Source organism: Prionailurus viverrinus, chromosome E2 (assembly GCF_022837055.1).
Source record: "Prionailurus viverrinus isolate Anna chromosome E2, UM_Priviv_1.0, whole genome shotgun sequence".
Lineage (NCBI taxonomy): Eukaryota > Metazoa > Chordata > Mammalia > Carnivora > Felidae > Prionailurus > Prionailurus viverrinus.
Window position 1 is genome coordinate 14249507 of NC_062575.1, and position 26568 is coordinate 14276074.

At 53.8% G+C, this 26568-nt stretch overlaps 1 protein-coding gene across 1 annotated transcript in view; it reads right to left on the reverse strand.

Annotated features, from left to right (window-relative positions):
• VAC14 (VAC14 component of PIKFYVE complex) overlaps nt 1-26568 on the reverse strand; it is a 102381-nt gene that overhangs the window by 16178 nt on the left and 59635 nt on the right. The window contains exon 14 of the mRNA XM_047835958.1: nt 23523-23655. Coding sequence (XP_047691914.1) covers nt 23523-23655 — 133 coding nt within the window. The remainder of the gene's footprint in view (nt 1-23522; nt 23656-26568) is intronic.

The following is a 26568-nucleotide window of genomic DNA, read 5'->3' on the forward strand; positions in this document are numbered from 1 at the left end:
GGGCCGGCCAGGGAGGCAGAGTGAGCTCATCTGCACTCATGGGGTGGTGGGGGCTGCTGCCCTCCTCTCCCCTCCCCTCCCCTCTCCTTCCACAAGCCTGGCTTTTTAAAGAGAGACAAAAGGCAGAGGCAGACGATGTGTCTGACCCACGGAGGGGATGCCTGGGGTGAGCGCTCAGCCCAGAGGGCCCAGGAGCGCCCCCCTTGCCTGGTGACCCCACCGTGTTGGCTGTCATGCTGCTGGTGGGCACAGCCTGCCTCGATGGCGACTCGGCCCAAGGCTACCGGACAGGGTGAGGGCACCAGACAGAGTCAAAAGAAGTTTAAGGGGAGATGGGGGCCTTTCCCATTTTTGACTGTCCCAAACGAATGAGAAGGCTGCCAGTACAGGGACACAGAACAGCTGGGCTGGTGGGGAGAGTCTGGACAACAGCACACTTGAGTGGAAAGAGACGCCCATGTCGAGAGACGAGCTGGAGAACCTACCTCCTGCCCCCGACCTCCCCCAGTTGCTACTCATGCGCCATTCCTGCGTTAGCCCTCCTGCCTGCCTCTCGGTGCCAACTGCCCCGCGATGAACACAGAACTCAGAATTAGTCTCGAGAGGGTGGGTCCCAGCTCTTTAATGCCCCCCCGCCCCGTCTCCTGTGCGATCAAGGGGATGAACCCTCCAGACCCTGAGGAACCATTAGTGCCACAGGGGAAGCGGGCGATGTGGTCAATTCCACGGGCACCTCCTGCTGGGCCAGGCCCAGTAAGTGGCTTCCCTGATACAGACAGGGAGGTCTGCTTGTGGCTCCTACAACGGCCCACTGGACGTCACCTGGCCTCACCTCCACTTCTGTGCTATGGCATCAGGGGGCCACCTGGGGCCCCCGGGTCTGGCCCGGGCAGGTCTGGGCCTCGAGCCGCACCAGGCCGAGTGGGCCCTGGACTGAGGCTTGGCTCTCTGGGGAGGGGATGGTCAGCTGTGAGGTCGCGCTCTGCTGGGGCCTGGAAGGTGACTGGGCAGGCAGGCCTTGTCCTAGCTCCTTTGCTGAGGCCGAAACTGGATGCTGCCTCTGAGGAGAGCTCACGGTGGGGTGGGCCCCACGGCCCTCTGCCGGGTGGCCTCAGGGCCGGGCCCACCCGGGTGAGGAACAAGTCCAGATGCCTCTTGTGCAGGTGTCCTTGGCAGCAGGGCGGAGCCATTTCTGCTCAGTTTTCCCCTCTCCCTCCAGCTGGGCCTCCTTCATCTGCATTCCAAGCGCCTGTGTCCTGACCAGGCCAACACTGTGCATGGGGGGACAGGCCCTCACTTCTCTACTCTGGCTGCTAGCTGGGGTCCACATCCCCTCAGTGGTCTAAGGCCAAGGGGACATGGGCTTTCCTGGGAGATGCCTAGAGTCTCATAGCTGTAGCTCTGAAGTGGAGAGCATCATGTCAAGCACAGAAAAACACAGGGGCCCAGAGCCATCACCACCATTCCCACTGGAAAGGCCCCTCCCGCCCTGTCCCCGTCCCTGCCCGACAGCTGGGATCCTTTAGGAACTTAAAGGGAAAGCAGCTTTCAGGTCAGGGTAACTTAGAGTGGGGAGGTAGCAGTGGCCTCCCCTCTGAAGTTCAGAAAGCTCCAGAGCGTCACTGCCCCCACCTCTCCCCGCCCCACACTCCTCTTCCCTTCCAGCTCCCTGCTTCCCAAGTATGAAAATTGTAAATCTGTTTTATTTATTTCAATCAATCCTCAACAGTGTGCCCCTCAGGGCAGAGGCAGCCATGGTAACCCTGCCAACTCATGCCTTAAAAATTCATCGTGTTTAGTGCAGTCAATGTGTCTGATACGTTTAAAAGTTTCTTTGGGGGGGTGGTGGTGGGGATGGGAGGAGGCACAAGGACTTGTTTTTCTGGGTCTTGCTGGAAAGGCATGGAGGGAGGGGCAGAGCACGATGGGGAAGAGGAAGAAAAGGGTCTTTTCTCTACTCAGTTCTCTGTTCCTCTATTAAAGAGCAGTGTGGCCAGGCTCCTGGGGGCCACAGACACCTGGCTGGGCTCATCCGGAGACCCCCCAGGGAAGGCTCATCTGGATGGGAGTGGCTAAGAAAACCACAGCCTCCTGGAAGCCACCTTGTTCTGAACCAACCCCTCTCCAGGTTTGGGGTTGTCTCTAGGGACCAAGATGACAGTGGGGCAGAACCAGGAGAGGTGACTCCTCCCTCCTACACTGCCTGGGTGGTCAGGTGGCCCTTGCTGCCATGTGAGGGGCTCCACCTATTCCTCAGGACAGAAGCCATCTCCTACACATGGCCCAGCTGACAGACTGGGCCCCATTTTCCTTGTGCTCTTATCAATCTGGCCAAGCCCATCTCCCACTGTTCATCCATACAGAACTCTCTAGACCCCTTCAGGCCTTTGTTTGAGCTGTCCCCATCCAGGACCCCTGAGAGGGCCTTTACCCCTCTCCTGCCTCACCCTTGCTAATTCTCCACAATCTCCTTCCTCACTTGAATGTCTCCTCCTTAACCTATGCTTCCCAAGGCACAATGTGCCTGAAAGCGTACGAGGACTGGCCCAGGGCTGGGTCCCTGTGGGCAACAGGGACGGACACTTCCGGAATAGAAGATTAATTGCCAGGAGGAGAGAGGTGGCTTGGATTACTTCGGCTGTGGAATCTGGTTTGCATGAGGAACTGCATGCTCGGGCCCAGGGAGCCGGCTGGGCTTTGAGCCCTGCATCGGGGGTTCTGTGAAGAGTCTGGTTCTAGCTGAAGGGGCCTCTTCAGTTTGTGTCCCCGAAAAGAGGCTTCATCTTCTATCCCACATGGAGATACCCCAGAATATGGCTGGAAGCAGGTCAGATGGCAGGGGTGGGATCCTGTGCTGGAGGTTCTTGGGACACCACAACACAAGCAGGGAAGACCCTCGGGGCCCGGCTGAGTTGTGTTGGTGCTTTTGGGAGGTGGGGGAGGTGGTATGAGCCGGAGGCCGCCCCTCCAGGCCTCCAACCCTCGGTGGGGGAAGCTCACAGTTCAGGAGCATTTCGATTTTGAACCCTGAGCAAGTGGAAAAATGAAAACAAAGGGAAGGGTCACTAAAGGGAATCCTGTTGTCTCCACAACAGTCAATTCCAAGAAACACTGACACACACCCAGCCCTCGAGAATGGCCCGCTCCCACCTTCTCCTGTCACAGAGGTTCCTGCCCAGTAACAGCCACACACAGCACACGCTTGTGAACGCTTTCTCTACACGGGGCATGCCATGTACCCTGAATCCCATTAACGTGGGCCGGGTGTTATTTCAGCAGAGAATGAAAACGGAGCACGGATTAGAGCCCCGCCAAGGCCCCGTGTGGTGGCCCAGCCCCATGCGCTTAGCTGCTGCCTGGCCACATACCCAGCCCGTAGGTCTCAGGGCCCGGCTGCCACAGGTGCTGAGGCACAGGTTTTCTGGATGACAGATGGTTTGGGGGGCACCTTGGCTACAGATATCACTGGGCCCTCTGATGCCTGGGGCCTGAATTTCTCCAGAACCTTCCTGTGGCTTTGGGGAAGTTTATCTGCCAACCAGCTGCTTCTACCAGACCCTCAACCTGGGGCTACCTCTGTGGATGGCAGGCAATGACCACACTGGTCACATCTGTCCAGGACAGTGTTGACCTGTGCCCACACTTAGTTCTGACCTGCTGGGGTGATGGCTTTTCTCCTACGGGTGGGTGGGAGGCAGAGTCAGGAACTGCACTCACAGCTCTGCCACCAGAACCCAGGCTCAGATCTGGTTGGCAGCGGTGGGGGTGACTCCATCAGCAGCTTCCCAGAAACCTCTGCTAGAAGCCGTGGCTCCTGAGTGTGGGTCCCAGGCCGGCTGTTGCCTGAGGTCTGAGGGGGAGGGGAAATGTCACTACAACGAGTGCTGGTGCTCTGACCACAGGCCTATGCTGCCAGGGAAACAGCATCTCTGAGCCCCACATGCCTGGGAGCCCCTGGGTTGGCCGTGACAGAACCACGGAGAGAGACTTTCTCGCCCTTTGAAGCCCTCTGAGCTCCTACCCTTCCCAAGCAGGATTTCCTCCCAAGGACATGCTCAGCCTCCCTGCCTGTGAAGTGGCCTCACGCTGCCCTAAGGCCAACACGCAGAGAGCCTGGCAAACGGGCTTCAGGCCCCAGATGTGCCTGCCCATCCAGGCCCCTGCCAACTTCCAGCCAGGTGCACGGAGGTCCTCAGGGATCACGTGCTCATGCGACAGAGGAACCAAGTGAAGCCAAGCACTGGTCCAAGGCCATGCTTCCAGGCCCGTAGTGGAGCAGAGCCCCTGACCTGGAGTTCATGTTCTCTTCTGCCAAACATTCCCATGCCGTCCGTGTGTCACCTACAGGACACAGGCCTCCCCTCCCTGGCCCAGCCCTTCTTTCCGCCTGATGGAGAGCTCTAATTCCTCATGACTCCAATGTCCGGCGCAAAGACATCCCTTTACCTGATAGCTTGGGACACATTCACCAGGTAGAATAGACAAGCAGAGACACAGAGAGTCTTAGGACAGGTGAGGGAAAGGTCCCCCACATCTCCGCCATTTCCCTCTTCAAATCACTGGTGTGACCTTCTGAGGAATAAGGCAAGCAAGTAACGGAAGCGCCAGGAGCCAGAGGAGCCCGGGCAGGACTGTCCCATCATACTTGGGAATGGCTTGGGGACTCCCCTTGTTCCAAACATTACCTGTTAGCAAGTTGCTCCATCCACATTTTCCATTACTTCATCCCACTATTCCCAAACTAGTCCTCTGTTCCAGGCCAGCGGATCACTCCCCACTGCTACTTGTATGACCGCAAACATTTACAGATGGTGGGGTCTCCCTTCCGCCTTGCCCGGCACTGAGCCCACACATCGAGGCCTCCCTACAACTCTGTCCTTCTAACCTTAAAGCCCTGCAACCGACTCGAGCCCAGCAGCTGGCTGTTCACGTGGTCACTGCACTGAGGCCAGAACGCCTCCCTCCCCAAATTCCTCATCCAAATGGGCTGGCTGTCCTTGTGGTTGTGGGTCCGGGGTAATCACAGTGACCCACCTCCAGCTCACGTTCCTGTGGTAACTTTAAGGGCTGAATGGCTCCAACCATCTTGCTTTCTGGCGGCAGCCTCACTTCTCTGCCCTGGGGCTCCACACTTCTCAGGGGGAAGCCACGACCCCATGGCCCATCAGTGTCCTCGCCCACCCACAAGGTCATACATTTACCGGTCAGAACTGGAAAGGCCCTCCAAGCAAGGAACAGCATCCTACCAAGAGACCCATCAACCTGGCTATATATTGGGAGTCACCTGAAGACCATATGGGATACTAAGACCATGCTCAGGCCCTCCCCAGGGAGTAGAGATCTGTATTCTTAACAGGCTTCACAGTAGGAACTGAGAACCCCGGCCCCCAAACGGCTTCCCCAGAGCCACTGCCACAAGCTCGGTGGTGGCACTGGCCGGGAGAAATGCGGAGATTTTACTAGCAGCCCCAAAGGATGCGCAGCCTTGGAACTTTGGGTGTAAGGCCCCGGCTGCTGTCCTTCTCATGACATACCCTCACCTCCCCAGAGCCCGGTCCTGGCCTTCTGAAGTTTCTGCCTGGCCTTCTGCTATTTCCCTGCTGGTCTCCACCTGAGGGGCCCCGCTAGCTGTGCGCAGCCCCAGCGTGCTCTGTCCGACGGAAGGAAAAGGAGGGCAACTGTCAGGCCAAACCTGTGCTGCCACCCTCGCCTCAGGCTGCAGTCCCATGGCAGTCACGCGCTGGTGTGTCCCTCCAGCCTCGGATGGCCCGGGGGAGGAAACTCAGCTCACCAGCCGCTGCATTGGGCATATGCCAAACGTGCCTTTCTGGCCTTCAAATCTTTAGTCTTGGGGATTTTATGAAATATTATAAAGTGAGATTGCTCTCTGTAGCTCTTTACAAGTACTCACTTAAAGGGCACGGAGATAAACGTCAGAAACAGAACGGGAAGTGAAACACTAATACCCACTGCTGGTAACAAAGAGCAAATATCACAGCAGCCTGACTGCTGGGTCTCTTGGAAAATGGTAAAAAGATCAGAGTGAAAGGGCTGGGAGGAAGGAAGGGCCACAGCAGAAGTGACCGGATAAAGACGGCGAGGACGGACTCCTTCAGTTCTTTGTGGCCAGATCAAGTGGGGGGGGTGTCTCTTATTCGTACGCTCCTCCACCCCCTGCCAGGAGGCTGAAAAAATTCCTCTCGTGATCAGTCATTTTCAGGGAGTTTTAAGATGCATGAAATGGGCTTTTCATCCCAGTGTTCCTTTCCAGTCCAGGAAATCTGTGCCAGATTAAATGCACAAAAGCAAGAAAGGGTCCCTGGTGGGAGTGGTCCGTGGAAGTCCCTCTGGGGAAAGTGCCTGCAGGCATCTGGAGTCCCAGGGCCCGATCACAGACCAGGTTCCCCTCGGCAGAGCTGGACCAGGCAAGGGGCCTGCTAGGGAACAGCCATCCTGCCCTCCCCTGGCACCCACCACTGCCACGGAGCAGAGACCGGGCCACCTCACACAGGGAACTATACGATGGAGTTGAACACGGCGGCGTGATGACCTTAATAAGGGAGGGTGACCTCAAGCCACTCTGCTTTGGCTTAGAGCTTAGAGTGCAGTGAGCAAGCGAGCTCAGGGTCCTGAGGGAGGTGCGTTCTGCTGAATGATGCCTGCGTGAGTGAAAACGAGGCAGGCTGCAGGGCGATCCTGAGTCCCGAATCCACTGTTGGAAAGCCATGACCACGACTAAAACCAAACTTAGCCGAGCTGTGTATGTACAAATGCAAAGACAAAGTTTTGGAAGTAAATCCTTGAAACTAAAACAGAGTCTACTCCTGGAGGAGGAGGGGGACGCGGTGGAGGGTCTTTTACATTTTATGCTGTATCTTCTGCACCGTTTTGGTTATCTTGTATGGCTTAGATTTTTTTTTTTTTTTTTAAATGATAGATAAAGACATTAGAATCCTAGGGGCGCCTGGGCAGCTCAGTCGGTTGGGCGTCTGACTTTGGCTCAGGTCATGATCTCATGGCCCGTGGGTTCGAGCCCCGCGTCGGGCCCTGTGCGGACAGCTCAGAGCCTGGAGCCTGCTTTGGATTCTGTGTCTCCCTCTCTCTCTGACCCTTCCCCGTTCATGCTCTGTCTCTGTCTCAAAAATAAATAAACATTAAAAACAAAAAAATAAAAAAAATAAAAAAAAAGACATTAGAATCCCATACATTTGGGGATCGTCTGGACTCCATCATGGACAGTCTCAGGGGCAGAGAAAAGGAGAAGGGTGCCAGGAAGGGCGCCTCCTCAGAGGGTGTTCACGCCCCAGGCCTCCAGCGGAGACGGCAGAGTCTCTCTCCCGGGTGGGGGCTGCTGCAGATTTGCAGATTTAACAATGGAAACATGCATTTTACAAATGAGAGGATCAACAGCCGGGAGATGGTATTTTTAGCTACTGTGGCTCTTTGCTTCAAAGGCGTAGGTTTCATCTGAAACCAGGCAAACCTCCTACAAAGTCTGCCTGTTTGCAAGGAGTGATTAGCATAATACGAGCAGGAGAACCGGCCAGGCTCCGCTCTGAGGCAGGAGTGCCTACTACGGGGAGGCCTTCTCCTGAAAGAGAATCACGAGAAGAGGAAAGTCTTCTCAATGGAGATGAAGCCCCTGCCTTCAATCAGAGCAGGAGGGCTGCCCCGCACCCACAGCGCCCGGTGTGGTGGGTGCGAGCAGCCGCACAGGGTGAGACCTGAGTCCACATGGGCCCACAGCTGTGGACAGCAAGGCCACCCTCTGGGCTGTTGCTGACAGCGTCGCTATGGCTTCACACAACCACCTCTTCCAGAAGAAGGACAGAAGGTCTGGGGCTGCCCTTCCAGATACCCCTTCTGAGCAGTCGGGCAGAACCAAGTCAAGGCTGAGGGCGAGGGTGGACTGGGAGTAGCAGGGGGGCTGTCGCAGCAGGAGGACTCAGATGGTGACCTCTCAGGGAGGTGTCCTCCCTGGCAGGGCTCCCGGCCCTTGGGGAGTGGCACGGCTGTGGGACTGCACCGTGGGCCCTTGCCGGGGTCTGTCCGTCTTGCCCTCCTTCCTCCGGGCCTCCCCCTTCCCCTTCTGCCCTGCCATTGTGCTGGCTTGGGAAGACGGAACATGTGGAGAGGCTTGACATTTTCTCCAAACACCGCAGAAATGCAATGGAAGCTGCGACCTTCTGAGAACCGTAATTACAGGCACTCATCACAGAAGCCAAGCCGGGGGCAGATCTCACCGGGCAGCTGCTCAGTCACACCAGTCCCAGAGCCCCATCCTGGGGAAAGTGTGACCTTGGGCTGCAGTGGGGGGCCGGGGGCAGAAAGTGGCAGCACGCACCACTGCTATCTCAGGCACTACTGGCACGAGAGGGAGCAGAGGGACAGCAGGGGGACAGCAGGGGGGGCAGCAGGGACGGGGAAATAACAGAGCAGCCAGTTCTTCACGGCCCCTCACCTCGGGGTCCCCATGGCAGTAAGATCACGGGTTTTCCTGCGGAGGGTCAAGGGACCGGGAAATACTCACAGAAGGGGTGCACAGCTGAAGATCTAAGAAACCAATTACATGCTACTGGGGGGCTGGGAGAAGCAGAAAGAATTGGACCCAGGTGGCCGCTCAGGCTTCAAGGGCAGGAAGGAAGTGAGGTAATGCTAGGAACCGGCCAACTGTTTGGGCCAGGGGCTACTGACAGAGGTGGGCAGGGGGTCTCCTTCAGGAAACGGCTCAAAGGAGGGGCTCAGCTCACGTGGGAGGAAGGAAAGAGCTAACTCTCCTCCAGAGACATAACCGGACAAAGCAAGTTGGCTCAATTCACAGGCGCCTGGAATTAACTGGCTGAAGGTAGTGTCTCCTGAAGAGTCAAACAAGTTGGGGCAGGGATGTCTGGGGTGCCTGCAAAGTTTTAAGTTTAGTCCAGATTATCTGCTCAAACTGCTGGTCCTGGCAGCACCGAGTCTTCTAGAATGATGGAGCAGCCAGATCCCTTGTCAAGCAAGCTTCCTGAGCCACTCCTTAACTAGCCTTTGGTGTTTTATGAGGCTAATGGTCAGGGAGAGACCGTAAGGTCACAACTATAGCACATTCGTCACTATCCTCCTGCATCCTGTGAGCCCTGGGCCCCACTTCCCTTCCATTCACTGGAAGGGCACTGGGCTCTGGAGGCCAGCCACCTTCAGTGCCATCCCAAAGACTAGGGGTGGCCCCGTATCAGTGGTTTCTCCTCTCAGGGTCTTGTGCACACTCCTAGCAGGTGGAGAGAGTTTTCTGAACCTGCTCAGGCCCTTCAGTGGCTCAGTGGGTACCTCAGGCCTGCTCGTGAGGCAGCCAGGGGCCTGGTCACAGCCACACACTCCCTGGGATGTCAGGGCACTGGCCACTGCGCTTCTGAGCAGACTGCTTGCTACATCAGAAACACCTTCTCCTCCCCACCCCCACCCCCAGCTAGTCCTCACTTATCTTCCACGGCTCAGTTAGACAGCACCTCTTTCCAGAAGCTTTCCCAGACTCCTCCATCGGGGCTGGGCACCACCCCCACCCCAGCTGTTCCCACAGACCACCACTGCTTGTGTTTGTGACTATCCCTGGGAGGACAGGGACTAGTTCTGCCCACTGCGGTATCCCCGCCAGTGGGCACTAAGACTGGTCCGCTCAATGACAAACGGCATTTCCTGGCCACCCCCTGGGGACTGGGGGGGGGGGGGGGTCTGAGCTGGGGAAGAGACTCTTATCCAACCTCACAGGGGAGGGGCCGGGCGCTTGCTCCAGGCAGTTCCATTCTCAGAGAGAGGACTCTTGCCTGGCCTGACAGCTGTGGCCTAATTTCCAGGGCTATACCCAGGCTCCTTATTTTAACCCACTTGATATTTTTCATTCCTGAAGCATGGGGGGTGGGGGGATGGAGAGGGATTGGAGGTGGGGGAGGTATGGACAAATGGAAAGGATGAGCCCTGTGCGGCTGGAGGACTCGGGCATTCTGGGGAGAACATGTGCCAAGAGAGAAAGGGATAGGATGAGGAGGGCCAAATGGATTTTCTTTTTTTTTAATTTTAAAAAGGAAAAAAAAAATTCCCAAATCCTACCCTCCTGATTTTCCTCGGTAAGCATTTTCAACAAGGTCACAAATGCACCGGCTCTATAGATTTTTGGCTGCAAACCACATTTCAGGCAGCCTTTAAAAGCCAATTCTTGGCGTAGCTTCAGCGGAGCCTGAGGAGAGGGAAAACTAGGGCACTTTTATGCTCCGAGAAAATATCGGATCCAGGTCACAGCTTCCTGGCTCCACAGAAGCTGTGGGGTACCCCCCTCAACACAAGCCTGAACCTGAGGACCAGCCCCCACAACCTCGCTGTTTCTTCCAGAGCTTGAATCCCAACACCAGGGCACGCATTTCTTGGTCACTCGTCACCTGTCTGCCCGTGTCACTAGACTGCCCCCTTGGCGAAGGGAGGAACGGGCTCTCAGTCTCGCGTGTGCACAGGGCTGGCATGGAGCCCGGCACACGGCAGGTGCTCCAGGAACAGTCACAGAAAGGACCTGGTGGAGAGTGAATCTTTGACGCCTGCCCCCACCTGGCTAGCCCGCTTTCCCCCCTGCGATGCTTCTGTTCCACCTGAGTCCCTGTCTGCAGACTGTGGTGGATGGGCTTGGGTCTGCCCAGCCCAGGCTGTGCCACAAAGGCAGCACGTGGTAAATAGTTACTGGAAAAATCAGAGCCTCAGCTTCCTTATGTGTGAAAGAATTCAGCTGACCCTGAAGGTCTCTTCTGGCCACTCCGAATTGAGTCTAAAATCCAGACCGAGACTCTCCTCGTCTCTCTTCAATCACAGCCCGGAGCTCTCATTCTGGGAGACGCGCTAAGTGACCCTGTGTCTAACCACCAAGTCTACACCCAGCAACACAGCACACAGCCTCTAGGTGCAGTGTTGCAAAAGGAAGGAAGCCACAGAGGAGGGATCAGCTGGAGGCTGAATTCCATTCTCCACCTGCCCCGTGGTGGACTCTGGGAGGGTCGCTGGTCACTACACAGCGCCACCCCTCACGGCGGGCCCTGCTTCGTATCCTCCTTCAGGCAACATTTAGACCTAGACCACAGGGTGGACACCGGTTGAGTCCACCTCCCTCATCCACAGTCTGGGGGTCTGGTTCCCATGAACAACTGCTCTTCCTCCTGAGTCCGAGGGTGGGCACACGATCCTGTCCTGGACAATCAGGGCACAGGCCTTCTCTGTCCACAGTGACAGGTCCTTGAGACTCAAGCCTAGGACTGTGGCTAAAGGCTGGGGCACCGAGGGACAGGAGTAAGTCGAGAGCTGCTGGTGGCCATCTTGCCACAGGCTGGATGGCCTGCCCAGGATGGGTGGAAAGAGGAGGAAGAAGAGCCAGCTACGGAGGTGAGAAGGTATGAGTCTTGAGGACGGGGAGGGCTCTTGTCACACATGAACCAATCCTTGTCCCTGAATGCACACTGCTACCTTCCTGTTTGTCAATATAGAGCGAGAGCTGGTTTTCTGTCACACGCAGTCAAGTCCTGACCGGGCAGCTCTGAACGGGGCAAGGTCCAGGTCAGGGGCAGAGGAAGAGAGGACGTCTGGGGTGCAGTGTTTGTTTGTTCAACGGCTGTCTCTCTTACTCTTCCTTGGAAAACAGGAGAAAGTGACGGTCAACCTCAGAACACGGATGGAGTGGCAGTATGCTGGATCAGAGGGAGCCAGGGGCTGGAAAGGGGGCGAACGGGTGCCAGGCCTGGCTCTGCGACCACCGCCCCACTCACGTCTTGGGTTTTGTGTCTTGACCGCGCCGAGAGAGGGCAGATGCTACTGCTCACAGTCACCGTCACAGGTGCTGCTGGCACTTACCGCACAGCTACTGGGGGCCTAGACGCTCTTCTAGACACTTTCTTGGTACGTCATTAAATCCTCCCGAGGATTAGCAGATGACGATGATCTGCGTCTTCATTTTCCACGTAAGAAAACTGCTCAGGAGAGCAGACGCGTGGCTGGCCCCTGTGGTTGCCACTGGGCAGCGAATCCTTCCCTCTCTCAGTGCCTGCCACCGCTGCCCCAGCAGGGTGGGCTCCTGCCCCTGCGTGAGCCCATGCGAACTCCCTCCCCTAAGCATAACCGGCAGGGACATGCTGGCCACGACTCTACCACTTGAAGAGACCAAGACTACAAGGCCGAGACGAAGAGACAGCACCACAGGGAAACGCCGAGTCCCTGGACCTTGCTGCCCTCCGCCTCTGTCTGGTCATACACACCCTTGCTCGTTTTGGTGCCTGTGACCTGGGTTCCTGCCTCCTGCCCCTCAGGGCGCTGAGCTAGGTGAGTGCTTCCTGACTCCGGGCTGCAGCTGGCCTGGCTGCGCCAGAAGCCCCTGGGATCCAGCTGGGTGGCAGGAGGGAGGGTGGTCAGGAATCTTTGTTTTGACAAAACACAAGCAGGCTGGACTAGGTGGGCTCCAAGACCCTGTCCGGAGCTAAGAAATGACACCTTGGGTTTTAGGTGGCTTTTATTCCAGCTCACTGGAAATGCTTAACAAACATCAAGCAGAAACAGGCAGCTTCATGGTTAGTTTTTATGAGCTCCTAATCCCCTAAAAAAGCACCACAAAACAAAAAAGATGCCAACTGTGAGGAAAAACTGACCCTCTGAACGACATTAAAAAACTTCTATTTTTCATGAAACGCTATTCAAAGAACAAAAGGCATGCCACGGAGCAGGGGAAGACAACCGTAGTGTATACACTGAGAAAGACTTGACTCCAGAATATATAAAGAACTTTTACAAATCAATAAGAAAAGCACCAAAAACCCAATGGGGAAAGGACTCAAACAGGCTCATTGCAAAAGGGGAAACCCAAAAGACCAGTTAGTGATGAGAAGTTCTTCACTAGTCTTCAGGGAAACGCAGATTAAAACCACAGGTGAGGCCACCGCACACCTACCAGAATGGCTAACAGCGAAGACCGACCAGACCAAGTGTCGGTGAGGAGGCGGGCCACCCAGGCTCTCATACACGGCTGAGCGGTAACTGATGCGGCCACCTCAGAAACATCTACTAAAGCTTAAACGTGTATGGGCTCTGAACCAGCAGTTCTTAGGTATGTATCTAACTACGAGAAATGTACCCATATGTTCACGTAACACCACCAGACTGAAAATAACCCAAGTGCCCATCAGTAGCAGAATGGGTAAATGAGTCGTGGCATACTCTCCAGAAATGCGAACTACTGCACATCTAACACAGAAGAATGTCACAAACACAAAGTGGGTCAGAAGAAGCCACCCTTCGGAGGAGTACAAGTTGTGTGGTTCCACTTCTATCAAGTTCAAAACCAGGTAAAACGACCCTATGGTGTGAGAAGTCAGGACAGCGGCTACTCTGGGGAGAGGGAGAGGGGTCGTAACCGAGAGGAGACACGAAAGGGACCTCTGGGTGCCAGAAAGGTGCTACTTCTTGACCTGAGTTCTCGTTACATGGGTGTAGACAATCAGCGAAAATTAACTGAGTGGTAGTACACCTGTAATTTGTGCACTTTGAGACAGTATGTTGTTCTACAATGAAAAATTTACATTAAACAAGGCATCACAGGGGGCACCTGGGTGGCTCAGTCGATTGGGCACCCCACTCTTGATTGTGGTTCAGGTCATGATCTCACAGTTTTTGAGGTCAAGCCCTGTGTGGGGCTCTGTGCTGGCAGCGTGTTGCTTGGGATTTTCTGTCTCCCTCTCTCTCTGCCCCATGTGCACAAACTCTCTCTCAAAGCTAAATAAACTTTATAAAAACTACAAAAAAAAAAAAAAAAAAAAAGGAAGAGGGTTTTGCCAAAGAGATGGCAAAACAAGTAGAAAAAGCAGAAAACAGAACTCCTGGCGACAGAGCAGTTTCCGAGACATGTTCTCCTCTGAAGCCACGTGAAGGGTTGTTCTTCCTTCATGAGGAAGGGACTGGACCTGCAGATAGCTGTGCCCATCCGTGGCGTGAGTTTACTGATGACAAGGCTGAGGGTGAAATGGACGCAGGAGTGCCATTACAGGCCAAGGCAGCAGCTCTTTGGGGGAGCCAAACAAGGAGGTTCAGATGTCCCCAAGTTCAGGAAGCCTGTCCTGTGTGAGAACCAGAGCTGGGGCACGTGGTGCCCTTTCTAAGGAAGTGGAGAAAGATGCAAAACTGAGCACACCGGGAAGAAGTTTCTGAGGGGACAGAGGGGCATGGCTCAAAACATTATGGGACGCTCAGCAGGGGCCTGGAGAAAAGACTCTGGAGTGCACCTGAAATCCATCCCAGCTGAGTTTGAGAGAGAGAGGCCTGGGGACGGTGCAAGCAGCTGTGATGAACCAGAAGGTAGAACAAGTAATCTTGGAGGAAGGAGGGGGTGAGACACATCCTCTTGAGCAAGTCAAAACGGAGATTTAGACCCAGAAAGACACTCGCTGTCCAAGTGCCAGGCAGTTCCAATGAGATTATGTCATCTAAATATAGACCGGAAGTAGGCCAGGATAATGGACGAGCAGGAGTCTGGAGGGCTGGGGCCCAGAAGGAAGACAGGAAAGGACATGCAGATTTACTCGGTGTTTCACTTCTGCATGGGAGATGCCAGCTAGCCAGATGAGAGCCCTGGCAGAGGACGCAGAGGCCACATCAGGAGGGGTCCTGGTGGGGGATTTTCTGTGGGTTAACAACGCTGGGGGAAAGGGAGACGTCATGAGAGAGCACAGCTTCATTCCACTGAGGGCTGAGGAAAAGCAGAGTCGAGACTGGAAACTGGGCAGTTTTCCCAAATGGCCTCCACCACCCAACCTGGAAGACAGCCAAGACACTCAGCTCTGGGGTCTCTGAACGGCTACACAGCAGCCCCACGGTGCATGTCCCAGGACTTGGGGTGAGGGTGTTCCTGGGAGTTGAAGCTGCAAACTTTTTAAAAAAATTTTTATTTGAGAGAGAGAGAGAGCGAACGAGTGAGAGAGCGAGAGGGCGAGCACATGCAAGTGGGGAGAGGGGCAGAGGGAGAGAGGGAGAGATCTCAAGCAAGCTCCATGTTCAACATGGAGCCCGATGTAGGGCTCAATCCCATGACCCTGGGATCGTGAGCTGAGCTGAAATCAAGAGTCGGATGCTCAACAGACTGAGCCACCCAGGAGCCCCGAAGCTGCAAACTTTTAAAGGAAGTGCCATTATCAACTTCAGATCCTAAGAACCTTTTTAGTGGCTATGACAGCCTGGGTTACAAAGCACACGTCCCTGTGGACTGTATGTACTTCACATGGGCTTGTGCTCACCTTCTGAGGCTGAATTTAGCGCCAAGTTTCTCCCAGGCCAGGGTCTCCCGAGGTGGAACCACTGAACGTGCTAAGAGACAGGAACTCTCCTTCCATGTGGAAGTGCAGCTAGTCTGGGTGGCCTTTCACAAACTGCCCACGAGAGAAACCTTCCGTGTATTTTACTGAACGGAGGGACAGGGTGTGTGTGTGTGTTCTTCATGGCTACCTGCTGAAGGAAACCGCTTGTGGGGAGAGAGGGGAGGACCCACACAGAGACCCCGGAGGAAACCCGAGCTGAAATGATACCAGGATAAAGGAAAGAGCTTCCTGAGAAGCATTCTACAAAGAATGAACAGGACACACTCAAGAACTGCTGCTCTAGAAAGAGTTCAGAAGCGCTTTCAAAACCAAGGACACCCCTTTGTCTGTCCTGGCTGAGATGCAGCCCTGGTGGAAGGAGGCAGGAGGATGGAAAGGACTCCTAGGGGCCAATTCCTGCCACTATTTCGTTAAGATGTGACATTATCGTACCCATCAGCTACTTGCTAATTAACTAAGCTGTCTGACTTACCAAGGTCAAAACTTTGTTACTTTCCTGGCATCCTTAGGTAAAGTATAAACAGATCCAGAGAGTACTGCCGATTCCATTCGGAAACAACCTCTCAAGCTTCAGAAGGAAATTCATTATCAAGTTCTCAGCCACTGACAACAGTTCTTGACAGTCACCCCCCAGCCCGGCTGGCTGCCTGAGCCATGGACTGGGAACCTGGTGCTTCTCAGGTGTGTAGACTACAAGAAGGTGGTTTTTAATTTTAATTAAAATTTTTATTTGAGGGGGAGGGAGAGAGAGAGAGAAAATCTTAAGCAAGTTTGATGCTCAACGCAGAGCCCGACACGGGGCTTGATCCCACAATCCTGGGATCATGACCTGAGCTGAAATCAAGAGTCGCGTGCTTGGGCGCCTGGGTGGCTCAGTCGGTTAAGTGTCCGACTTCAACTCAGATCATGATCTCATGGTTTGAGTTCAAGCCCTGCGTCGGTCTCTGTGCTGACAGCTCAGAGCCTGGAGCCTGCTTCAGATTCTGTGTCTCCCTCTCTCTGCCCCTGCCCCGCTCTCATTCTTTCTTTCTCAAAAAGAAATAAAAACAAACAAACAAACAAAAGAGTTGAATGCTCAACTGACTGAGCCACCCAGGTGCCCCAAGAAAGTGCTTTTAATCTGAGGCTGGGAAGAGCCCAGCAAGTGCCAGCACCCACACAATGAGGAGTCCAAGGAATTGCCGCGTGATGGGCACAGAATGAGCTTTCCCACTAGTCTGTTCCTGAGTCCTCAACCCCTTTATGGGTGCTTCTAGATGCAAGGTGAATGGCTGGCTCAGTGGGAGGAGGGCTGCTTGGGTCACATGGCCTCCCCCTGCCAAGTGCACCTCTAACTTCCCACAAGCTCTGCTAAAGCAAGTGGACCCTTGAAACATGGAGACACTTCCTGTGAAGCTCCCTAGGCCTCAGCTCACACTGAGCAGGGCTCCCTCTGGCCAGCACTTCCTCTCCTCCCCCACCACTCCCAGTAGGACCTAATTAATCCCAGCCTGGCCTAACGAGGCCCACCACATGTGGTTTCCATTTTCCAGAAGAAAATACATACTTCTTACAGGGAGTACCAGTATGTGTGACAGTGGGCCTGACAGGAACAGTGTGGAGACTGCCTGGAGGAGGCAGAGCAAAGCCACTGGCCGGCCTCCAGGTCCCCAGCCCTCCAGGGCAGCCCCAGGTCACACATGGTTCTGTGAGGTGCTGGGATGCAGCACTTTCCACGGGTTAGGAGACAGTGGAAATAGACCAGGTTGGGCTCTCTGGACTGCCTGAATTTTGCCCTTCCCAAAGACATCTTTGGATTTTGCCTCTGAGGGAAGACTTTTTTCCTCTCCAACTCTGGCATGTCAGATTGTGCTTCCCTGCCAGTCACGTTCTCTCAGCTGTCTCCAGTTAGATCAAAGCCAAGAGCTGGTTGTGCAATACAGCTTCTGCCACACACTCCCTTCGCTATCCTCTGTCTCAACAAAAGCGCCCCAGCCCCCTGGTCTCTAGGGAAGAATGACTGTGGAAACCTCTGGAAGATTTACACAGGAGCTGGGCAGACTTACTTAAGGTCAGCAAGAAAAGAAGCTCTGAGAGGGAAGAAATTCCTTGGAAGAATTCTTCCAGCCCTGTTCAATGTCCTGCCTCCTTCCTCTCGGCTGGGGACCTAATCAATATGGCTTCAAACTAATAAAAGATCAGATTCCACCCGCATTCTGGGTAGGTGCACAAGGGTCCCTTCCAGCAGACAGACTTAGGTTGGCACAGGTTTGCCAAGGCGATTTCTTTTTATTTGGAGCAAAGGAGTGCATTCCATTAAAGGGGAGAGTGGAAGAAAGCGAGCGGGCCTCACAGAAGCGCTCTCCCACGGGCTAGGGGCCAGAGGCAAAGTGTGCTTTCCTAACATGCCATGTGAACCAGGGATCTGGGGCTTGCCACTTTACCCAGATTCTTCTTTCATTAGCATCGGCACAATGGGCTCTGGAGGGCCTGGCCAATGCCCCCTGGCACGTCAAGTGGCACGCAGGAAGATGGTTAAGGGGGTTGCCCGATGCCAAAAAGCTCCAGAGGCTGGGAAGGCTTGGGAGGACACAGAGAGTGAGAAGGTGAGCTGGGTGGGGAGGGTGAGCCCGTGTGGGCTGCCCCAGCCACGTTGGTGATGTGGCTCCAGCCCAGGGCCCGTCTCACTGGTGGACCACACGAGGACAGCAAAGTGGAATTTCCCAATTACAGCATGAAACAAAGCTTCTTCTCTTGAGGCCCTTCCCTGATGCAATTAAAAACAAGTCCAGTCTCCAGTGGCTTCCTAGGCCCTGGGTTCCCACCACCCACCTCAGCGGCCAATCTTCCCCCTGCCCCTGCCCACAAACACAGGGCTCTTATGCGAACCTGGAGGAGGGAGGGTAGGGCAAGGGCAGGATTAGCTGGGGTACATCTTGGGGACTGTGCTTGCTGAACTGGAGAGGTGAGAGGAAGGCGAGAATGAAGTAGAAGCCTTATCTCAGGGCTTCTCTGGGTTAGGGTCTCATGGAAGAAGACTCATGACCGCTTCCTGCCTCCCACTTGGGCCCCTGGTCCATCCCCTTCAAATGTCTCATCTTAGGGGCACCCGTCTCCCCAGGAAGGGTGCTCAGGACCTCATCCACCATCAGCTGGGCTGGTTGGGGTTGGAGTCTTTGAGTTCCCAGCAGGCACTTGTTAAAAAGCAAGCATTCTCTGGCAAGTCCTCTCTGCGAGGCGGCAGGGAGGAAGAGGAGGGGGGAAGCACAGTTGGTTAAGCCAAAGGACGGCTGGCCAGAGGGCCATCTTGGCCGGCAGAGTGGAGCGTCCTGAGACTCGCTCACTTCCCAGCACAGAAGCAGGCCTTGTAAAGATCACAGCTGTTGGATTCTGCTGCAGTTCATATCACAGTGTATCAAAGGGGCTGCGTTTTCTCCCTCCTCTCCTTTTCTACTGAGTATAAGTGGCGCGGTTCATGGGAAAACAAGCCCTGCGCTTGTTCTGCTGCGGCGGCTTGGGGGGTGGGAAGGGGCCGGAGGAGGGAAATGTACACGAACACCTACTTGGGGCAGAGTTGTTTTAATGGGACCGGGGCCGGGCTGCTGGTGGGTGCTCGTGGTGCCGGGGCCCTAGGCCTGGCGTGCCAGGGCCAGCTCTCGGCACAGAAGGTTCCATTATTTCACCCTCTCTGGGGTCTGATTTCCCGTTCTCCCAGACCACCATGGGAGGCGGAGGATGTGTCATGAGGAGGAACAAGAGCTCCCGTTTATCAGGTTGTGTGAGAGTCGTAGCACGCATGGTCTCGTGTCACCCTCTCCGCAAAACGGCAAGGCAGACACTGTAGAAATAGGTCACACAGCCCCAGACTGGAGGAACTGGGATTCGAACCCAAGTCTCTTTGACTCCAGAAGTTCCAGTCTCTACCTGACTCCCAAGGACCTGTGGGAGGCCCATCTGCCCCATTTCTGTGAAGTCCAGGGATGGGGGACAGGTGTGGGCAGGGCTGGGGGATGCCCAGAACCCTCTGGCACCCTCACCCCACGTGCCCTCTTCCCTCCCTTCAACTCCTGCAGCTATGAGAAGGGCCTGGGCCCAGAGCAGGTCTCAGCGAGTCTAGCTGAGATGAGGCTTTGGAGCCACTGGCTCCCCCAAGTTCAACACGTGTCTAAATGTTATGTCCACCAGATAACAAGGCCACATGGACACAGAGGGTGTCCAACTTGCTCAGGGGCCCGGCGGGAGTTCAGGGGCCCACCCCCACCCCCCCACGGGCAGGTACAGCCTGGGAAAGCCACGGCGGGGGGGGGGGGGGGGGGGGAGGAAGCACTCCAGGGTCCCGAGGGAAATCACGCATCTTCCTCAACAACAAGATGCCCACCAGATGTCTGTCTTCAACAGCTCTGGGTGCTTCGGTCCTACGGACAGCAAGCACTCCTGCTCCCTGAGCTAAATGTGCTACTGCACAAACAATGGCTTTCAACTTGTCCGTCAGAAGAGACTCTTCCTCTCTCTCTTTGCCTGACACCTGAAGGAAAGGGTTAAATCATTGTGTGTTTCTTATCAGGCCTGTGGCTTCATCTCAGCAGTCTGCATGGACCATCATTATGCTCCTCTTTAAAGCCGTCAGCAAAAAATAAGGAAATGAAACGAGAAGTAGACAGGCAGGCTGACGCTCTCGACAGCTGGTCCCCAGCAACCTTCGCTGAAGGCTCTCACTCCCTGTCTGATCACAGGAAGGAGGAGGACAGCACATGTCTTCAAGGCCTCCTCCATGTCTGATGCGTGCCGTGTGCACCCTGAGAACCTAGGCTGGGGGGCTGGGACTGTGGCCCGGGCTGGTCAGTGGTGGCCTGGCCGGCGGGCTTAGCAGGCAGCAGGTCCAGAGAGCTGGCACTACCCAGAGGAAGCAGGTGCTGGTGCTGCTTCTGGGGGGACGGCAGGCTGGACAAACGAAGCAAAGGACTGGGAGGGATAAGTGTGAGGGGCCCAGCCATAAGGATCCCTCCATCCCAGCCCACTGGGTTCCCGTGCTAGTGCCAAGGGCTAGAAGACCTCAGGCTGTGTGGTGTAGCAGTGAGGCACGGCCTGGGGCCAGGCTCGGTGCCCAGTGAAGCCCTGGTGGGGTCCACGAGGGGTGTGAGCCCCGGAACAGACAGCCAGGCTGGACATACTAAGCTCTCAGGAGGATGAGGAAGGAGAGCCCACAGGCCCAGAGGACCCTCTAAGGAGCTGGGCTCCATGTGGTCCCAGCCCACAGGCTGTACAGGGCCCCTCAAGGTACCTGGTCCTGCACTCTCTCCCAGAAGGGATAAAGTGGCAGGTGCAGAATTAGCGGAGAGCAAAGGTCTGCAGCGTGGCTCCCACTAAGGCTGGCAGGCATGTGGCTTCCTCAGTTCCCTTCTACAAAATGAGGATTCCCATCAGCCCAGGCTGCTAGGGAGACACTAGACAAAGCAAGTGAGGCCTCACTACCCTAGCGGCTGTACGTGGAACATGGTCTCCAGCTTCTCAGAGCCTAGGGCTCCCGAGCGGGTGGGGAGAACACGCACGTGTGCCCACGGTGCCCACACTTCTGCCTGGTGCCGTCTGGGGATGCTGCTTACTGCTCTGAGCTCCTTCTCTCTGAGCCCCTGATGGAGTGTGTGAGGCTGGTAGAGGATGGAAAAACCCATTACGGTCCAGTTCTCCAGGGGGAGGCTAGTTACAATTGCCTTCTTCAAAGGCCTCTCTCTCTGCTGGTTCTTGAAAGGCTTCCAGGCAAGGAGGGCTCATCAAGAGAACTGACACGTCTGTAATTTGGAAAACCATATAAACTGTCACTCCTGTGGGGCTAGACCATCGCTTTCCTGGTGGGGGGTCTCCTGTACCACTTCTAATCTCCACTTCAATCCCACTGACTGTCCAACTCGATGTGAAGAAAAGCTGTGAAAATCTTCTTCTGGCCAATCAGGAGAAGAATCCAATCTGTCCCTCTGTAACTGTGGTTCTCACCCGGGATGATTTTGTTACCCAGGGGGCACCTGGCAATGTCTGGAAACATTTCTGATTGTCCCAGCTGGGAGGGCGGGGGTGCTGTGGACATGAGTGGGTAGGGGCGGGGGGTGCTGCCCCAGATCCCACAGCAGGACAGCCCCCGATGCCAACGGCGCTGAGCTTGAAAAACCCTGCTCTACACGACCTCAGAAAAGCACGAGGGCAGTGACAGACTTCCACCACCACGGGGATACCTTTTGGTGGTCTGGACCATCAGAAGCCCCTTCCTCCCGACGGGCAGAAACTTTATGGTCCTGCTGTTGGTCCTTCTGGCCAGGCAGGCCTGCCCCCTCTTGCAGCTCAGTCTTTTGCCTCGTGCCCTCAAATCCACCCTCAGCCCTCGAGCTAGGGCCCTGGCAGGCGGTGTGGGATGAAGTGGCCAGGGGCCTGCTCCCCGCATTTCCCTCCCTCAGCTTTCCTGGTGGCTGGGCAGGCTCCTGGCAGACCCCTGCGGGGCCTCATCTCCCCTCAGTGCCTCCTGCCACCCCCTTTCACTTCTTCCCACCTCTCAGGTCCTTCTTCTCAGCCTCCTCTCCTGGCTTCTCCTTCTCTCCCCAACCATTACACACTGGAGCTCCCTAGGGCTCAGTGGCCTCGGGCTCTTTCCCTTCTGCCTCTGCCCCTCTTACCACTGACCGTTCTTATTCCCTAAGAAGGAAAGCCCCACAAGGACGGAACCATCTAGGGTGGTACTCTGCAGAGTCAGTATTCAGTAAATATCTTGTGAGTGAATGAATGAATGACCATGTTATCAACTTCTGGATTTGTATCTTGGCCATAGGTCCCTCTTTTGAGAGTCAGGTATAGCAACCTGCTTCTTCATCCTCCTTTGATGTCACCAAAGCAATTTAAACTCAAACACGGGACCCTCCTTCCTCCCTGCTCATCCTCCAGAGCTCCCCTCTCAGGGACTGCCACTACCAGCCACTCCGTGCTCACACGAGAGTCCTGGGTGTCATTCCCAACACCCTGTCCCCTCAGGCCCTCAGGTAATCGGTCACTAATGATACTTCTTACGAATTACAGAATGCCGCTGCTTCTTCCCATCCCTCTACCAAGCAGTCACCATCTCCCACTTGGACAACAGCCTCCCATCCGGTCTCCCGCACATCCGCCTTGCTCTCTCCACCCACCCCTGAAACACAAATCTGGTCACACAGTCCCCCTAATCCAAGCCCTTTCAGTGGCTTCCCCCCACCCCCCAGCCTCTGGGTGAGGCCCCCAACCCTTGGTGTGTCCAGCAAGGCTAGGCCCCTCTCCCCCTTGCCCTCTGGATCACAGCAGCATGAACTCTCCACGCTTTTTGATTTGAGGGCTCTGTTCAGGCTGGACCCTCTGCTGGCAATCCCCCTTCAGCCCCTGGACCCCGCAGGTGGCCTCAGGCGCCTTCCCGACTCCATGGACCACACTGGTTCAGTTTCCTGAGCATCCTGGACAGCTTCAGTACCCAGCACCACAGCTGCTTATTTCACGGGTCAGGATGAGACCCTTTGGTGACTTAACAGGCAGCCAGCCAGGGCTGAGAACTACAGCCGTAGAGCATCTGAGGCCACTCAGACTACTCCAGAAAACCACTCCGCCTGGCTTTGTTGGGAAGCCTGGAGAAATTCGTGCCCCACCTAGATTTTGGTGCCCTGACAGTCGCTCTTCTGGTGACCTGGCTCCTTGGAGCCGACGGGGAGGCCAAGGGCCAGACTCAGTCATGCTGCTGCTGCTGGGAGTTCTAGAGGCCTAGAAAGGACTGTCCAGGACAAGGCTTGCACGACTCAAGAACCCAGTTCTGCCTGGCCAAACCCCATGCTGGCAGCTGGGCACCTGAGTACAGCCCCGTTTCATGTTCCATCTGGCTCACCTACTTTCTCCCCCAAAGACTCCAAACAAGGGCGTTTAATGAGAGGACATTTAACCTCAGGGGAAAAGCGTCTCAATAAGTGAAAACCTCATTTGGGCGAGAAACGGTGACACTGACCTGTCTCGTGTTGGCAGCACCAGCCACCCGGTGTGAGGGAGGCTTGTTTCTTCAAGAACAAACGCAAAGGAAAAGGAGGGAAGAGAAGTGAAAGAGAAAATGCTTGCTCCACCCTCTCGCAATGGTGTGACATAAAAAACCGTGGCTGTGTGAGGAAGAGAAGGCACACAGAGCCTAACCTGATGATGAAAGCACCTCGGACCTCCAGGAGCTTGCGTTCGCTGCTGAACCTCTTGAGAAGGTTGATCATGAACTTATAAAAGTAGGAGTTCATGGTAGGGGTGGAAGGAGAACATTCTAAGCCTTTGGTACCTGCAGAGAAAGGGACAGAGCCGGGATTTACTCTATGTGTCCACAGGGTGACGGGACCCCCACAGATCATAAACAATTGTAAATGCCAAAAAAGGCGGTGGTGGGGTCTGTGTGTAACAAGGTGATGGAAAAATCTTTAATCAAAGTCCTCGGGTTAATGGCAGAAAGGCAAGGGCTATACAAGTATGTATAAGCAAACACAACTTTGCTTACTGCACAAATACCCATTTACCTGTCCACCTCTCCCAATTACTTACTGAACACCTTCTATTTATAAGACCCACTGGTATGTGTGCTAGGAGTTTTTTTGGTTTTTTGTTTTGTTTTGTTTTGTTTTAGAAAACAAACCTGTACCTATTATTTCAGTAAATAAAACACACTTGGGCTTCATTTTGGCTCGTTAAGGACACATGACAAGCAAAAGAGAAAAAAAGGATGAAAGAGGCACACGACACCAAAAGTCAACACAACTCACACTCCTTTCCCAACAGGGCTCACGAAAAGGCATGTGACGCGCACACCTGTTGGATCGAAGACAGCACGCACTGACAAAATGTTACCAAGGGCTTCAATCTTCACTCAGTGTTTTCAAATCTGTCATTTTTCTTCTTTGGGCCAAGACACTCGTTTAGACTAGTACTCTATAAAGACTTCCAAAGCGCAGAGTTGTCTTCAGAACCAGAAGCACATTCGGGGTATCCCTCTGATATGTATCCCAGCTGAAAATACACTAAGGGCCAGATTCAGCCCCTCTCCCAGATCCAGCCCAGCATACGCTCCCCTCCGCAAGGTATCCGGCATGGAAGGGATGAGAGCAGGGCTGATGGAATGCCTGGCTGATCCCCGTGTAGTATATTCATACACCTATGGAACTTCCTCGTCTTTCTTTTGTAACAGCACTGCTGGGAAGAGGTGTTAGAGACAGTAGGAATCCTCATCCCCCCTGCCCAAGGCACTAACAGGGCATTTAAACACAGACACACAGACACACACACCAGCTTAACAGATACAATCCACACATCATAAAGCTCATTCTTGTAAAGTGTACAATTCAGTGGTTTCCAGTATATTCACAAAATGGCGCATTGATCACCACCAATTCCAAAACATTTTCATCACCCCAAAAGGAAATCTCGCACCCACTAGCTGTCACTCCCCATTCTTCCCTCCACCAGCTACTGCCAATCATTAATCTACTTTCTGTCTCAATGGACTTGCCTATTCTGGACATTTTGTATTAAAGGAATCATATAGTATGTGGCTTCTTCCACTTGGCATAATAGTTAATTAAGGTTCATCCATGTTGTAGTCTGTGTCCACTCTGTATTCATTTTTTGTGGCTGAATAATCTGCCATTGTATGGATATACCACATTTATCCATTCATCAGTTGCCGGACGTTTGGTTGCTTCCACTTTTTAGCTATTAAGAATAATGCTGCAGGACACCTGGTCGGCTCGGTCAGTAGAGCATGAGACTCTTGATCTTGGGGTCATGACTTCAAGTCCTACATTGGGTGTAGAGCTTACTTAATTAAAAAAAAGAGAGAATAGGGGTGCCTGTGTGGCTCAGTCGGTTAAGCGTCCGACTTTGGCCCAGGTCATGACCTCACCGTCTGTGAGTTCAAGCCCCGCATCGGGCTCTGTGCTGACTGCTCAGGGCCTGGAGCCTGTTTCAGATTCTGTGTCTCCCTCTGTCTCTGACCCTCCCCTGTTCATGCTCTGTCTCTGTCTCAAAAATAAATAAACGTTAAAAAAAATTAAAAAAAAAAAGAGAGAATAATGCTGCTATGAACATTCATGTATAAGTTTTTGTGTGTACAGGTTTTCATTTCTTTTGGCTATATACCCACGAGTGGAATTTCTGAATCCTATGGTGCCTCTATGTGTAAGTTCTAAGGAACTGCCCGACTGCTCTCCACAGTGCTGCACCGTTTTGCATTCCCACCAGCAGGGCATGAGGTTCCAATTTTCCCACATCCTTGCCAACACTTGTTATTACCTGTCTTTTGATTATAACCATCCTAGTGGATGGGAAGGTCATAAAGATTTACTGGTATGCTTCTTTCTAAAAGTTGTTTTTTCAAAAACATAGCTCTTACATTTAGGTCTCTGATCTATTTTAATTTTTGTATATGGTGTGAAGAAGGAGTCTGAATTCTTTTGCATGTAGATGGATCTCCAACTGTCCCAGTATAATATGATATCGGCTTTCTTTTTTAGATGCTTTGTTGTTTTTTTTTAAGGTTTATTTGAGAAAGAGGAGAGAGAGCACCCCAAGCAGGCTCCTTGCTAACAGTGCAGAGCCCCACGCAGGGCTTGATCTCACAAACCGTGAGATCATGACCTGAGCTGAAATCAAGAGAGTTGGATGCTTGACTGACCGAGCCACCCAGGTGCCCCTAGATGCTTTACTTTTTTTTATATTGTATTTTTGTCTAGCTTTATTGAGGTAACATTAACGTATAACATTATATATGTTTAAGGTGCACAATGTATTGTTTTTATACGTGTATACATTGCAAAATGATTACCATAGAGCTGTGGAGTTAGCCAATACCTTCATTTGTTTTTTCTTTGTTCATCTGTCCATTGTTTTTTGTGGTGAGAAAATTTACAATCTACTCTCTTAGCATTTTTCAAGTATAGTCTTTTTAAGTATAGTCTTACCAATTATAATCACTGTTTTTATGTTAGATGCCCAGAACTTATTAACCTCTAATGGGAAGTTTGTACCCTTTGACCAACATCTCCCCAATATGGCATCTTAAGAGCCAACCAGCAGTTACCATTTACTGAGAACTTACTATGTGCCATGCATATCTAAAACCTTTACGCATAGTATCTAATTTAATCCTCAAATCAATACTTGAAAATATGTGCTATTATTATTCTCATCATATATGTGGAGAAGC